The sequence below is a fragment of the Cydia strobilella genome, chromosome 3 (genome assembly GCF_947568885.1).
Source record: "Cydia strobilella chromosome 3, ilCydStro3.1, whole genome shotgun sequence".
NCBI classification, from domain to species: domain Eukaryota; kingdom Metazoa; phylum Arthropoda; class Insecta; order Lepidoptera; family Tortricidae; genus Cydia; species Cydia strobilella.
The window spans coordinates 17981770-17997616 of NC_086043.1; the positions used below are offsets into that span (position 1 = coordinate 17981770).

General features: G+C 38.4%; 1 protein-coding gene across 10 annotated transcripts in view; it reads left to right on the forward strand.

Moving 5' to 3' along the window:
• Positions 1–15847, forward strand: part of LOC134755979 (guanine nucleotide exchange factor DBS-like) — a 129142-nt gene that overhangs the window by 107411 nt on the left and 5884 nt on the right. For 9 of the 10 annotated variants that reach the window (XR_010129091.1, XR_010129092.1, XM_063692707.1 and 6 more), the window contains exons 12-16: positions 8229–8363; positions 10545–10730; positions 11221–11412; positions 12557–12682; positions 15106–15303. Coding sequence is in view for 8 of the 10 variants with exons in the window: in XM_063692707.1 (XP_063548777.1) it covers positions 8229–8363; positions 10545–10730; positions 11221–11412; positions 12557–12682; positions 15106–15303 (837 nt within the window). In the remaining 2 variants the exon portion in view is untranslated. Of the gene's footprint in view, positions 1–8228; positions 8364–8844; positions 10165–10544; positions 10731–11220; positions 11413–12556; positions 12683–15105; positions 15304–15847 lie in introns of those variants that run through there. The other variant, XM_063692715.1, reaches the window with a different exon arrangement.

Genomic DNA, 15847 nt, shown 5'->3' on the forward strand with positions numbered 1-15847 from the left:
TTATGTTGGCTCCGTAATAATTAAGGTTTGCACTAGGATCTAGACTAATAACGTCAGTTTTTTAGGGTTAACTTCTATACCCTTCAGTCCTCTTCAGAATTGGATCAAGATACGTTTTGTAGCTGTCGCGTTCAGTACGGAATGTACGGATCAAACAAAGGTCAATGACAGGGCCATCGATTTGACCTCCATGTAAATTCAGTGAACATTACCTTATGCTTTCAAAGAAATCATATTTTGTAGGTATTCTTCAAAAACGTATAGGAAAAAACCAAGATCTGCCGACCAGATCGTAGTGATCGGTAGTTGGGGCTACTTGAAACACGCCTATTAGCAAAATGAATACCTATGTATTCATACTTATGATATCAACATTTTTCAAACATATTTGTATAGCAGGCTGCATAGGTATATCTACGAAACGATCACTTCACTCCCACCTCGGTCGGTACGAGTATGAATCACCGCGCTCAATTGAGCCCATGATTGGAGCTCCATATGGGCAATCAGTTCAAGTGCACAGGACTCATGCCGGGATTTACATCTGTCATAAACACGTGACGGATATTATGGTCGTGTCGCGTGATGACCGATTACCGCTTGTCGATGTGGGTAAATAAGACGTCTGGGTCTTTCTGAATGGAAGTGCGACAATGACGGATTTTGTATACGTAGCGAATAGTGATAAACATGCGATCATTGTAGCACGGATAGGGTAAGGAGTAAGGACCTAGATTCAATCGATTCAATGTGGTAGAGACGTTTTGAAAAACAAGTGACCGAAACTTTTAAATTGATGGATTTAACATCGTAATAACTATTAAATAAAATTAAAATAAAACCACCTACGCTATATGCCAACGAAATCCATCTGTTGAGAGCTACGATGCCACAGACAGACAGACAGTCTTTTTGCCTCGGGAGTTAAAAGGGGAGAAGAGAATTCTATATTGTATCAGATAGATAAATTAGGTAATCTCAGTGTTAAATATCTGGTAGGGTATTTCGCTCAATATATTTATTTAACTCAACTCTATTTGTACAGTCGTTTAATAAGGGTATATACATAGGTATCAGGTAGGCACAACCCTTTAATATTTCATAGAATTTGTTAAAATAAAAATATATGTAAATACATATATGTAGATGTAACTCTGAACTTATGTTACAATAATAATACGAGTTATGGAAATCTGCTCTACAATATGATAGTTACAATTTCCCATTAACAACGATTGAAAATATGTACATAATTTTGTTACCAAGTGAGTGTTTTAAAGAAACTCACATTTTCATGACTCTTATTGAAATTTAAAACCTTTAAACAATCCCGATAATGTACATCCCGCGCATAAATGTAGGGGGTCAGTTAACCCTGCAGCTTACTGTACGTCAGGTATTAAGAAAGGTGATTTCCATAAGGAATGTTTTTATGACAACCATATTACTATTCCCAGCACAGCCTTCGCACGTGCCTATACTGCACTATCAAAACAAAAGACTGCCACAGATACTTCTCAGAACATGGGTAAAAAGAACAATACCGCTCGGGCAGCCGTTTCAGATCAATACCAAATCTATCTCAAGATGCTCACCATGACATTGAAGTTTAGCCCTTAAACCGAACGCATAAAGTGCGTTTCACCTGTCGCCGCTATGTAGAAGAACTGTACAAGATACGGGTTACCCAAGAAGTCACTTACGCCATTAGAATTTAGACTTTAGTGTCACCACGTACAGCCTATTTTACACGTTCACCTTAGCAGAACTGTATAAGAAATGAGCCGAGTCCCATGGTCTCTGTAAAGGGATGCATCGGCAGGTGTGCTCTACTAACACTAATGTACTACACACGCACACAGGCGTTACCACGATGGGGCGTCCATACACAACACAACAGGCTCGCCCTTCATTACGAGGCAGTTTGACAGATAAGGTGCTCTACTTTGGCAGTGGGGCGACACTCCTCCTTTCGTGCATTCGCGGCTCCGTTCGGCTCAGCATTGCTCCGAGGAATTAGCACAAGTTGACGTACCTTTGCGTGCACGACCACAGATAAGATAATGACTTGAATTTTGACAATCCTAAATAGCCGAAAGGGATGTGCCATACTTTAGAAAGGGACAGCATGATTCGTCCCTGATTCGCTGTCAAACTTCGGTTTTGTAGAAAGTGTCCTTTCCTACGGTAGTACTGGGTAGTATTTTATTTATTAAGTGACTTTGGTTAGGTCGTGTGTTGATATATTTTTATATTCAATTAGAATAATTAAGTAATGAGTATTAAATAATAAATAAATAAAAGAATTTTATTTCGGATATTAGGATATTATGTTAATTTAGAAAGTTGAGCCCTACGTGTTAGATCTGCTTATAAATGGGATTAATTCGTTAAATATGCTATATTTATTTACAGTTTATGTTTCGTGTACATTTTTACAGAGCTATACAGTATATTATAATATGTGATTAAAAAAAGTAAGTTTTAAAAAGGCCCACACATTTAATTTTAGTCACGTAGGTAAATGCAATCTATAGGTATTTATATAAAAAAATAAAATAAAATAAGTTTTACCCTTTATCGGTTCAGTGTTAAGTAATTAATTAGAATTATATAGTAATGATTAAAATCTAATTAAATAACTAACAATAGCTAACTCGATAAAAGTCATTAGGAAATTTAATCATTGTTACCACTGCGTCACAGAGTAGGCTAAATAGTATCAATAGTATCATTATACCGATATGTTAATAAGATATCTATAGGTCTAAATTAATTAATGTAAACTCACATACCAGCACACATTTGCTCAGCCCAATTCCATTTCAAAAGAACTCTGCTTTCCAAACTGGAATAAAGTAGAGCATCCAGCCATACGGTGCGAGCAAAAGTGGAGGCAACAACTTTTTTTATGCTCCCAACGTATTCCCGCGCCCCTGCCATCCAGCCAGTTCCTTATTCTTACATACTCAAACAGCCAAGCAGCTTGTGCCATGTGCTCAGCCCTTATAAACACCGGATATATTCAATTAAAAATAAAAATATTTTAATTGCTTCCTCTTAAGTGTTATTAAGAACAAGTGCAGTGTTATGTTTGCAAAGATTTCAGTGTTCAGTGACTATGGATGCCCTAAATGTTGTGGTTAAAACGAGCTATAATATTTTTAAACAGTTTTCAGAACAACACAAGCCCGTAAGTTAATAATAATTATGATCTATTTATAATTAATGGTTGTAACATCGTGTTCGAGAATTCTTGTATGTTTATGTGGGATATATTTGGTAATATTATAAGCAGGATTGTTTTGACTACATCGTCTATTTAAAGCGTTTAGGTACTCATGCATAAGCTTGGTTGGTAAGATGATATTAACTTAGAGAATATAACCAAACGGAGACGCCGTCTGTAGTTTTCTATACAAAACAGTCTGCCGATTTTTGCGGGGGAGGGGAACGTCAAATGTATACGTAACGTAAAAATCGGCCAAGTGCGAGTCGGACTCGCGCACGAAGGGTTCCGTACCATTACGCAAAAAACGGCAAAAAATCACGTTTGTTGTATGGGAACCCCACTTAAATGTTTATTTTATTCTGTTTTTAGTATTTGTTGTTATAGCGGCAATAGAAATACATCATCTGTGAAAATTTCAACTGTCTAGCTATCACGGTTCATGAGATACAGCCTGGTGACAGACGGACAGACAGACAGCGAAGTCTTAGTAATAGGGTCCCGTTTTTACCCTTTGGGTACGGATTTACGGAACCCTAAAAATAGCCATGTCAGATAAACGTCACTCCATACATTGTGTATGACCATTGGCCGCCTATTTTCGGTAGAGGGGCCGAAACCCCTGGCCCCTGGCCTGGAGCCTGGTGGGCCCCATTAAACTTTGATTTTTCTGTTGTAAGAATCCTTATAAGCTAACTTTTTACCGACTTGAATATAACGAAGTGAGGACCTATCATTGTATACGTCATATTTTCATAGAAAATACACATTAATGATGACATCGTCACACTTTGTCATTGCAAATGGCACTATATTTCTGTTGACACTTGCTTTCTGATAAATTTCGTACGATTCCATGTACAATTCGGTCTTTTGCGTCTGCGTGATTTGAGAAATTTGACAGAGATTTGACATCAGTTATAATTATAAAACATCTGTTTTATAATTATGAACCATTCATGAACCTACAAATTTTGTGCCAAATTCAACACATTTTAATTAAGTAAATTAAATGGGAAACATAACGGCTGAAAATGTAGTCATAAACTCCATGAGCAAGGTAAGTTGAATTCCAGGCATAATATGCCTATTAACTGTCTTTTACTTTTTATACACGCACTCTACTTAACATTCCGTAAATAATGCGCTCAATCGCACCGACACGTTCTTGCGATGCTGATGCGAATCGTTTCATTAATGCACTTTATTTAATAAGGATAATGAATATTATAATTGTTCAATAATTAGCGGTCCGGTGAGATGCGAAATTGTGTATGTTTAAAGAGTATTAAAAGGGCTTATTAAGGTTCCGTACCCAAAAGATAAAAACGGGACCCTATTACTAAAACTCCGCTGTCTGTCTGTCCGTCTGTCATCAGACTGAATCTCATGAACCGTGATAGCTAGACAGTTGAAATTTTCACAGATGTATTTCTGTTGCCGCTATAACAACAAATACTAAAAACAGAAAAATAATAATATTTAAGTGAGGCTCCCATACAACAAACATGATTTTTTGCCTTTTTTACGTAATGGTACGGAACCCTTCGTGCGACAGTCCGATTTGCACTTGGCCGGCTTTTTTTTAAACATCGACCATATTATTGCAACAAAATGCACGAGGTACTTATACTTTTTGCAAATTAATTCTATCACTGAGCATGAAAATCCCATGGATGATTCTTAAATTAAAGTCAATATTTAATTTAATCATTCAAGTAGGATCGCATAAGTACCGTAGAGCCAGTAATTTAAGTCCGTTGTCTGGATTAGTCGTAGCTAGTTTTTAGGGTTCCGTACCCAAAGGCTAAAAAGTGAATAAAAACGGGACCCTATTACTAAGACTCCGCTATCCGTCTGTCTGTCTATCACCAGGCTTATCTCATGAACCGTGATAGCTAGGCAATTGAAATTGTCAAAGATGATGTATTTCTGTTGCCGCTTTAACAACGAATACTAAAAAGTACGGAACCCTCGGTGCGTGAGTCCGACTCTCACTTGACCGGTTTTTAAGCTTAAGCTAAGAGCTAAAGCAATCGTGGCTCCGCTTCGTCTGAACAGCTTTAGGATTAAAACAAATAGACTAACAAGACTGCTCTTCTTCTACTCAGTTGAAAGACTGGTATTATTTCATGCGCTTATTATAAAAATAAACTGATTGTCACATCGAATCGAAAATACCAACACAGCAGTTTCCGATTTGACCGGTAAATGATTTCATCAAAAATCTCCATTGGGTAAAATATTGCTAGACATCAAAGAGGATATATAAGATAGAGGAGTACTGTCATAGTAAATTTTGTAGCCACAGTAAATTCACTGCCATCTATCGATACACGATTAAAACTAAAGATGGTTAAAAATACCATAAAATGTATTTATATATGGATAAATGATTGTATTTATTATTTTTTATGATTTTGGCCCACGTTCTTTCACTGATATGCGTTAAAATTGTTAAATAACAAACGAAACCGTCAACGCCATCTAGTCGAGAATAGGCAAAAGGTGGTAAAACGTGGTGGCGCCATCTGTTCCAGAATCAAATTTTATTGATTTACGAGGCACGTTTTTTCCATCTTATACAGTTATATAAATCTTTGCTAGACATCTATCTGTCGGCGGCAGATCGTAAGGCATATCATGACCGCCATTTCATTATCTGACTAACGACTACCAGTCCAAACCTCAACGTTTGACTTCACTGACTGACTTCAGTAAATCGTCAGTCCATCATGTACCTATTGTAAACATTATTAATATTGGTAGTTAGTATTAGGGTTCCGTACCCAAAGGGTAAAAACGGGACCCTATTACTAAGACTTCGCTGTCCGTCTGTCCGTCTGTCACCAGGCTGTATCTCATAAACCGTGATAGCTAGACAGTTGAAATTTTCACAGATGATGTATTTCTGTTGCCGCTATAACAACAAATACTAAAAAGTACGGAACCCTTGGCCGGTTTTTTATATTACCTAGCATTTAATTGTACAATAGGGTATTTGACAACATTAAAAATATATAACGAATTGCTGTCATCCTGAAAGATAATAAACTAATAAAGTATATTTCACTATATTTGAATGTAAATTATGTTTAGTTTTTGGAATATAAACGAAAGAAAATTTAATATTTTTTGAAATTTCATCAGGGACGTGAACGCTCTGTGATTGGTCAACGCTCGGATGACGTCACACGCGCGTAAACATTCTTGATTGCCTTGAGTGTTTTAACTGTTTTATTTGTATTTAGTTAATTTTAGTTATTGTTCCACAGTTTTCTGATATATTCCGATTTATCCGTATATCTAGTAGCACAATATTCATAAGAATCTCAAAATGGAGCCGAAATATGTGAAAGCTACCAGACATAGACGCATCAATGGTTGCACTTTTCTTTAAAGATAATCCGGATTATGCTGCGGAACTTAGAAATGTAAAACAGCTATGTGAGTATACGTAGAAATTGTTTATTTACGAACATTTCGATTTCGATGATACGAATACGACGACGATATATATATATAGAATACGATGACGAGAATAGTATCTCCATACTGCACTTTAGTTTGAAAGAAAAAGTATGCTACTAACTACCTACTAATGCTGAAAGAGCTATGTTATGAGGTTATGTAGTAATACATTAAATACCTAGATCTTGTTTCGTTAAATACAACAAAATCCGCTGCTTTAACTACCATATTTATTTACAGTTAAATATTACTTACATCGAAGTGGTCTTCACACATAAAAACATTTGTATGCGCTAAAATGCTCTTTGGGTCTCTTCGCGCTAGTTTTAACCACATTTTTCTTTTTTTGGGATTCTTTGGAACGGAAAAAAACAATTTATCTGGATTTTTTATAGTCGTACTTGAACATTGCGGCACTATACACCATTTATATACCATTTTAGTACAGTGAAATAATCAATTCAATGCACATAAACCATAAGATTTACTAAGGTCATTGACTGAGTTTACTCGCGTGTGACGTCACATGTGTCACGTGTTTAGCCCCTTTGCAAAAACAGCATTTAAGGCGCGTTCAAAATAAATAAACTTTAACATTGATTTTTTATATTTAATACAGGAAATTTCACGGAAATATCAATGTAGTGTAATTATTAAGTCATAAACAATCAATTAAAACCATTTTCAAAAATTAGTCAAATAGCCTATTATGATCACTATTGAGCACATAAGTAATCTTGTGGTCATGGTATGGATGGCAAAACAAATCTATCAAGTCAATCAGCCTCGTTTCGTGGTTGAATTTGCTTAAAACATGTGTTCTACACTAATCTTGGAGTAATATGATTAGGTACATTTATTTTGCTGTGCATCTTGAATTTTGAAACCCGATTCCAACGGCTAGCATTACGCCATACACCGTACATTACCCGGAAAACGTCGCTCATTAATTTAAATTTAAATTTAGTTCAAACCTGATACTTTATCCTTATTGTATTCATATTTATAGTTGGTCAAACCAAATTGTCAGTAAATAAGAACAAAGAAAAACTATAAGTACTCATCTTTTTCTTTTGGCTGCTAGTACTAGTGTAAGACGTACGCAGTCGAATGCTGATAGTGATCCTGCGGCGCTCCTCTACAAGGCGGAGTCGGCATTCGTTGGTGGTTTTAGACGGTAGGCCTACCACTGGTTAGTCCGTCATCGCTCCATGGCTCCCCCGAACCCGGTGGCATGCATAAACGCATTTCCCCAACGTTATAAAAAAAGTACTAGTATAAGACAAAGATAGTATGATTCTTTCTGATATAAATAGCAAAGATAGATTATTATGTATATAGTAGCCATTACTCAATTTTGTCCCATCAATTTTATTATCTGTGTCTCTTACACATTTTATTCAAGTAGCCTCTTCTGCTGTCATCTTAACTATTATGTGGTACCTAGTTGACTTTATATAATATCTAATATCTGTGTATAATTTACTTTTAAATATTTTTTTATTAATTTTGTCTATCATTGTCGTAGATGGAGACGTCAGGCGGTTCAGAGAGCTCGAGCGGCGAGGACGCAGAGGCGCGGCGGTCGCGGCGCGGGCACGTCCTCGCAGAGTTGCTGCAGACTGAGCGGGTCTACGTGCAGGAGCTCGGCTCCATACTCACTGTAAGCATTGCGTAGCTTCCTGTAGGCACTACTAGTAGTTGCCACAAATGATGCACTGCCTAGGATGGAGACTATAGGCGGTTTAGAGAGCTCGAGCGGCGGGCACGTCCTCGCAGAGTTGTTGCAGACTGAGCGGGTCTGATAAGTCAAACCTTCCCGATGTAAGCACAGCGAACATTGCAAAGAGGTGAAAACATATTGCAAATACATCCAAGATAGCCCCTTCAGTCGGGCCAGAAATAACGATTTTAATTACAAGAGCAAGTCGCTAGTCGTATCCGTCTCCAGAAGCGATGAAGCTGGTGGGTAATCTACCGATTATGTCATGCACATTAGGTATCATTCACCACATATGACGCAGGCTGGTAACGTCATTAACCACGTAACCTTAACCAGTACCTGAAAAGAAAATCAACCATAATTTCCCTAATGCAAATCAACTCATTGATAAATGTCCTTGCGTCCCGCTCCATTGGTTTGCGCGATATCTCCGCACGTATTCACCATATCGATGCGCGCTCTGAAAACCAATGGCATTAGTATGCAATTAGAGCGTGATCTACATCGGTAGCCGGTGCAGTCGCCGGCCCGTGCGCATGTGCATCGGATGCGCGCGCAGCGGAGCGTCGTGCGCGCGCTCCCGGAACCAAGCGATGCACGCGCATTCGCGCTCTGCACGCCGCTCCAAGCTCTCCGTCGCGTGCTCGCCCTCACCATGAAATATGGAAAATATGACCTACATAAATCATCGGCCAACATCAGTGTCGGAACCTCCTACTCCTGGTACTACAGAAAAAATGACAACCCCACCACCCGGAAGAAGAAGAAACTAACGCGTTCTGCGTCAGATTCCACGCTGTTCAGCGATTACGCGAACCAAATAGCGTTATTCGAGAAAGAAAAGGCGTTCCGCAAGAAATGTAAGAAGTCAGTGAGTGATCTTGGTAAAACTGGACGTGTTAAATATTATAATCCGCGGAACATAAAACCGGTGTACATGGAACCGTTCACCGGGAACTTCTTCTACGGTAAGACGCTGCCCGGTTACGAGTACAAGAAATCCGAAGAGAAAATCACTTATTTGCCAGACTCTGATGCTATAACAGCATCCGAGTCCCTGACAACTGCTGAATCCCTCACGACTACTGCTCCCACGATTGTCGATGCTCCTGAACTAGTAAGAAACCCGCTTTATGGATGTGCTGAAGTAGATGTACAAATACCGACGCCTGAATACTCAACCGACTCAACTGCTTCAAAAGATTCACAACTAAAATCATCTAGTTGCACGGAATTAAGACGGACAATGTGTAGCAGCAAGTACACTGAAGACTTCCTCTCGAATATATTAAAGGATTATAAAAGAATTATGAAAGAATGGAACACGACTATCGATGATCATTACTTTTCAGTTTCTCACGGCAATAAAAGAGCCTCCACCACGTGCCGACAGAGCAATACTGATAGCTACGTTCGTAGTCTACACTCTACCTTATCGTGCAGGAAACCCAGCCGATGCCACAAATCTACAAGCAACAAATACTATCACTACGCTTACTCACAGAACCTAAACAACAAAAGGGAAATACCAAAAAAAGCTTCTACTTTAAATCGGAATCAAACATTTGGAAATTGGTCTTCCACGTTGCAGAATTTTAAGAAAAAGACCAAGTTCTGGAAAGTCGGCGATAGCCTGTCGCCTTCCCAGTGCAAATGCTTGGAAGCAATTTATAAAGATTACGACAAGCGTCTACTAGATTGGTGCGATACGATCAGCCAATGTTCAACGCTAATTAGTTCGGTAATCATTCGAGTATCTAATTTATGTGAACATGTACAACAAAAGCGCATTTAACGCGGTAGGCGTTTATGTCACGTAATAGCATTTTGAGTAAAGTTAATCATTTTATAAGATTCTACCTTGATTCTACGACGTTAAGGAGTAGGTTATATTACGACAAAGCACGCAAAAATTTTCAACAAGCTCTGTGGGCTCCGTAAATTAAGTTGTGATAGTGATAGATAGTTTGAGTGTAATCTTTTTCACATCAAGATACATCTAATATCCACTATCCGAATTCCCTAACGCCGCAATAATGTCGTTACCTTTACTTGTAGTCTGACTATCGCTGTTAGTTTAACAACTATACAATATATTTCAGTGTACCTGTCTCTTTCCAGGGTTACAAAGAGGAGATCGAGAAGCCAGAGAACCAGCACCTGCTGCCGGCGACGCTGGTGGGGCAGGCCGACGTGCTCTTCGGGAACCTGCACGAGCTCTTCACATTCCACCAAGACGTGTTCCTCAAGGACCTGGAGCGATCCATCTCGGCTACGGAACTCGTTGCACTCTGTTTTGTCGAAAAGGTAAGGATTCGTCTCATTAGTTAGGTACCTATTTGTTTTTAGCACTGGTCTTTAGCACTGTACAATAAATTAAGTACATATAGTCAATTTATTAAGCAATGACGTTTACATTGCTTTACTTGAATTCGTCACGCACCTACGACCTTACAAGATCATTTGGTCACGTATTTAGTAGTTATCAAAGGGTGGTTTCGTCCACCTGTTCCGCAAGAGTAATACGTTCTTCGCTGTATTTTGTTGTCATCTGTTTATGTACCTAAAATGGAACATGCTATGAAATCTGCATGCGTTCCCTTCTTGACTTCTTCCCTTCTGTCCGTGCCCCGTATACCTATGGGTTACACTTTACGGTTAGCCTCTACTTCAAAGGTACGTAACTCTACGTAGGGTTAACGATTCAGATTGGGGCAGTGAACGTGTTAAAGCAACCCAATTATAGGATATGCATAAAAATTCTGGCAAACTATATAACATTTAATCTTGTCCACAGCGCGAGACATTCTTCCGGCTTTACAGCTACTACTGCCAGAACATTCCCCGATCGGAAAGGCTCCGTGAGACTCTGGTGGACACACACCTCTTCCTGCAAGCGTGTCAATTGCGGTTAGGACACAAGCTGCCGTTGGCCGCGTATCTGCTCAAGCCAGTGCAGAGGATCACTAAGTATCAGCTGCTATTAAAGGTACTATTCGCGCTTACTTAATTCATAAGACTCAGTACGACACTTTACGCTCCTACTCCTACTAAGTTCATAGTTCCACTGCCAACACCTGTTCGGAACGCGGAGTGATTCAGAACAATGGTACTAACTTGATTATAGACGCTTGTAATAGGACTCTGTTCCGTTTTTATACCAGTTCGGCGGCAAACAAGCATAACGCCCGCCTGGTGGTAAGGATCACCGTAACCTCTGGACTCCTCCAACTCCAGGGGTGTTACATTCGCGTTGCCGATCCTTACTCCTAAAAAGCCGTTTGCCTAAAGTTTCCATTTTAAAAAGAACTTCCTTCAAACTCGGTTCGACTTCCTTTTATATCTTTTATGTGTGTGCACACAGTACCCTAATAAACTATTGACAGTTCATTAAATAACTTTTTAATTAATGTTCGATTGCTCTGGGGCCGTTCCATAATAAAGTTGTTAGATATCAACTAATATCAATTAATGTTTAGTTTAGAAGTTATTTTAAAACAGGTCGTTGCTGGAATAAACGGGTTACAAGTTACAAGGGTATGCAGCTATGCAGTTTAACATAAACAAACTCGTACTATTTTAGACTGTCCACCTGTTCTTGTTTATTTCAAAACCGACCCAATATGTTAACAGGCGACTAAAACTAGGCTCAAAATAACTTTTTCTCGTTTGAAGGAGAAGCATTAATAGCCAGAAATAGTTAATAGCATTTATTTAGTCAATGTGTTTTGGACTGTAGGATATATCGTACATATAATTTTATGTCTGATACCTGAATAAAGGTGATATCGTGTATTGCAACGCTGAATCAATAGGCGTTCTTGATTTTGCATTTACTTTGGTCATTAAATTATTGTAGTTTCAAATGTGACTTATATAAGCTATATAAGTAGTAAAGTGATCCAACCGAATAACTAGGTAAAAAAGTATTCGGTAAGCACAAAAAATACTATCGTTGATTCTTTACAAACAGATGTTGGTTTCTAGAAATAATAAATAATCGACAATCGTGCATATTAAAAACCATATTGGGTATCGGCAACAGAGTATTATTTATAGCGTTTTTGCTCAATAACCAATCATGTATTTTGCTGCCTATAGACATGAACTTAAAGGTTATTTTTATTTGGCAGGATCTCCTGCGGTACAGCGAATGTGGCTCTATGAGCTCAAACCTCCAGCAGGCGCTGGACTGTATGCTGGTCGTCGTCAAATGCGTCAACGACTCCATGCATCAGATCGCCATAACTGGCGTACCGGTGAGTCATAGTTCTGTAAATGATGTAAATATGCCGATGTGACCACATTCATTTTGGATTTTTAGAATAATCATATTTGTGCAGTCCATCTAAGCTAACTCTGCACCGACTTGGTGGCTTGGTGACAAAGTGTGGCGCCAATAAGTATATACATAAATATACCTACATCATATGTAGATGAAATTTTGACTGAATTTGAATCCCACGCTCTGGCGCCTCGCCTACCAAACTGTTGCAGAATTATTTTCGATAGACTACCTATTTCAGGTAGGTAAGACTTGAATGGTTGTACTAACAACTGACAACCGTTTACTAATAGTTATTACCACTTATTACCAATAGTTTTTAATACTCATTTAATTTTACCAATGTGCATAATAAATGACTATAGTAACTGTTCCTTTACAACTACATATTTATTCGTAATATGTACTATATGAATAGATAATACGATTAAACATATGTATTCGGTATTCACGTGTTATTAAACAAAGTCTAGAACTTATGGCTTTTCACCCAGCCGAGTTCGAGAACCATGAATAATAAGGTAGAATTATTTACTATAATTTACCCATATTACCATACCCGTTGAAGATTTCTCCAGCGACAAATCAGTCACTGACGTCACCGTCCACTTAACGCGACGTATGTATAGGCACTATATAAATTACGAGGCATCTCTACTGAAATACCCCACTGCATTTTAAACCTTATTACCAGGAAATTAAGTTATATTTGAATATTTTAAATTATGTTTGTGTTTTAAACATGTTTATGTTTTATCCCACGAGATTGACAGGGTGTCAGTCAAACGATTTTGTTTCGTATTACCATTGAATAGGGATGTTGAGTAAGATTGATGTGTTCCCACGGGGCGCGCAGACTTGCGGATGGAAAGTTAGTCACGCGAGGGGCAGCGGTAGTTGCAATATCTCGAATTACGTCAATTAACAATAAAAACACCGTTATGTACTTGTGTGTTTACTAAGGCAACTACTACAGTCAGTTTAAATTATAAATTAAATATTTGGAACTATCCTTATCGTTACACAATTTACTTATATTATTAATATTCGAATGTGTTAGGTCCCACTAATCAGTAGGTGCTTGTAGACTTGTTGAGCAGTCGTTTGAAAGTCGGCTTGCTTGGGGCTTGTCTGATGGTTAGAGGAAGCGCAGTTCAATGACGGATTGCTTAAACAGCGAAAGAAGACCTAAGAAAATCAGTATGGCGAGAGAACAGAGTGGGTTTTATCCTCCCATTGCTGGTTTATTTTGCTAAAGTAGGCAAAAGCCACGCTTCTGTAGTTTGGTCATGTAATATGTATGTTAACTTGTAAATAAACTAATCATCCGTACTGAAATTGTTTATTTATGAAGTTTCTTTCGTATCACCCCATCGCATCTGAATTTGTTACGGGCGATTCGCTTTTTACGCTTCATTCGGCCGTGTTTTATGAACCTTTACCATCTTAGGTAAGGTACGAATTTTACGACATGTCTTAAAAAATGTAAGTAATTCAGGTACAGAAACGGCTTTATTAAAAACTAGCTTTTGCCCGCCACTTAGTCTGCGTGGACTTAGTAACAGCAGCTAAAGTAAGTATAGCGCCTGGGAAATTTCTCATAGCAATCATTCAATTTCAGCATATTATGCACACAAATTAGCAGGCACTTCATTAATTATCTCAATTCCACCCCGCTTTTTACTTTCTTATGATTTCGGGATAAAAACTATCCTATGTCCTTCTCAGGGACTCAACCTATCTCTATGCCAAATTTCATCTAAATCGATTCAGCGGTTTAAGCGTGAAGAGGGAACACACAGACAGACAGACAGACAGACTTTCGCATTTATAATATTAGTATGGATAATAATGAATAAAGACCGTGGTTAATGGAAAAACAAGATTCGAGCCCTACACCCCAGCAAGGGGTAACAGGAAATGAAGGAGAAGAGAAGAATGAATAAAGACGTAAATAGATCAATTCAAAAACAGCAATATTTTCACTACAGGCGTAAATTATTCTTAGCGATAGTAGTCGCTACCTTGTAGTAAATAAACATTACATTTATGACTCCAATCACGCACTCGTGCCTTAAAGTATGTAAGTAATTAAATTAAGGTATGCATATAATTTTATTTATTCCTTTTCAACTATAACTTACTGGTACTTAGACCGTCATGACATATTAAATCACATTTAGAGACGGGTCTATCGCGAATCCGTCATGACATGTTTCCACTGAGATTTTATGCAATTATATAAAATTGTATAATAGTAGAATTCTACTTAACTACAAAAATTCAATTCACACTTGATTGGCAGTATTGGGAGCGCCTACTCATCGCAACTTTAGGTGTGTTTGGCTTCCAAAAGGTTTAAATTCCAGCATCTCACATATATATATATTGCTTCAGGTGGACCTAGCGCAACAAGGCGAGCTTCTCATGCAAGGCTCGTTCCTCGTCGCGTCAGAGAGCAAACGGGACCTGCGGCTCAGAATACGGCCGCGGCGCCGGCATATCTTCCTCTACGAAAAGGCCATGCTCTTCTGCAAGCCGGCTACTAAGAACAGCCACAACAAGGCTACTTATCACTTCAAGAATGATCTCCAGGTACGTCACACGTCTCCCTTTAAATCTGTGGGTTTTTTTCTGGTAGTATAAATGAGCATACGTGAGCTACGGCTAGGGATAAGGCTGCGGCCTCGGCAATCTTCATCTACGAGAAGGCCATGCTTTTCCGCAAGCTGACTACTAAGTGCAGTTACATCAAGGCTACTTATCACTTGAAAGGCGGGATTTCACCAGTGTGCGGCACAAGTATATTCAGTACAAAAATGCCTGTGCCGCACAGATCCGCACTCTAGTGGAATCCCGCCTTTACATCTAATCGTACTCTCGAATTTCTAGACTTTTTCTCTAGTACTGTCAAGGAGAAACTAACCTAACCTAAGCTTAGTGATATAAAAGTTTTAGCACTAAATGACATTACACAACGACATTTACTGTAGACGCTAAAGTATCAAATTTAGATAAAAACTTGTAGACAGTAATGTGATTAACATACAAATCAGATGCATATTAGATAGTATTCTAGGTTTCATTCTAGCTAGCTAAATAGATAACTTTTTATTGCGTTACTTATAGAAAAAATTGT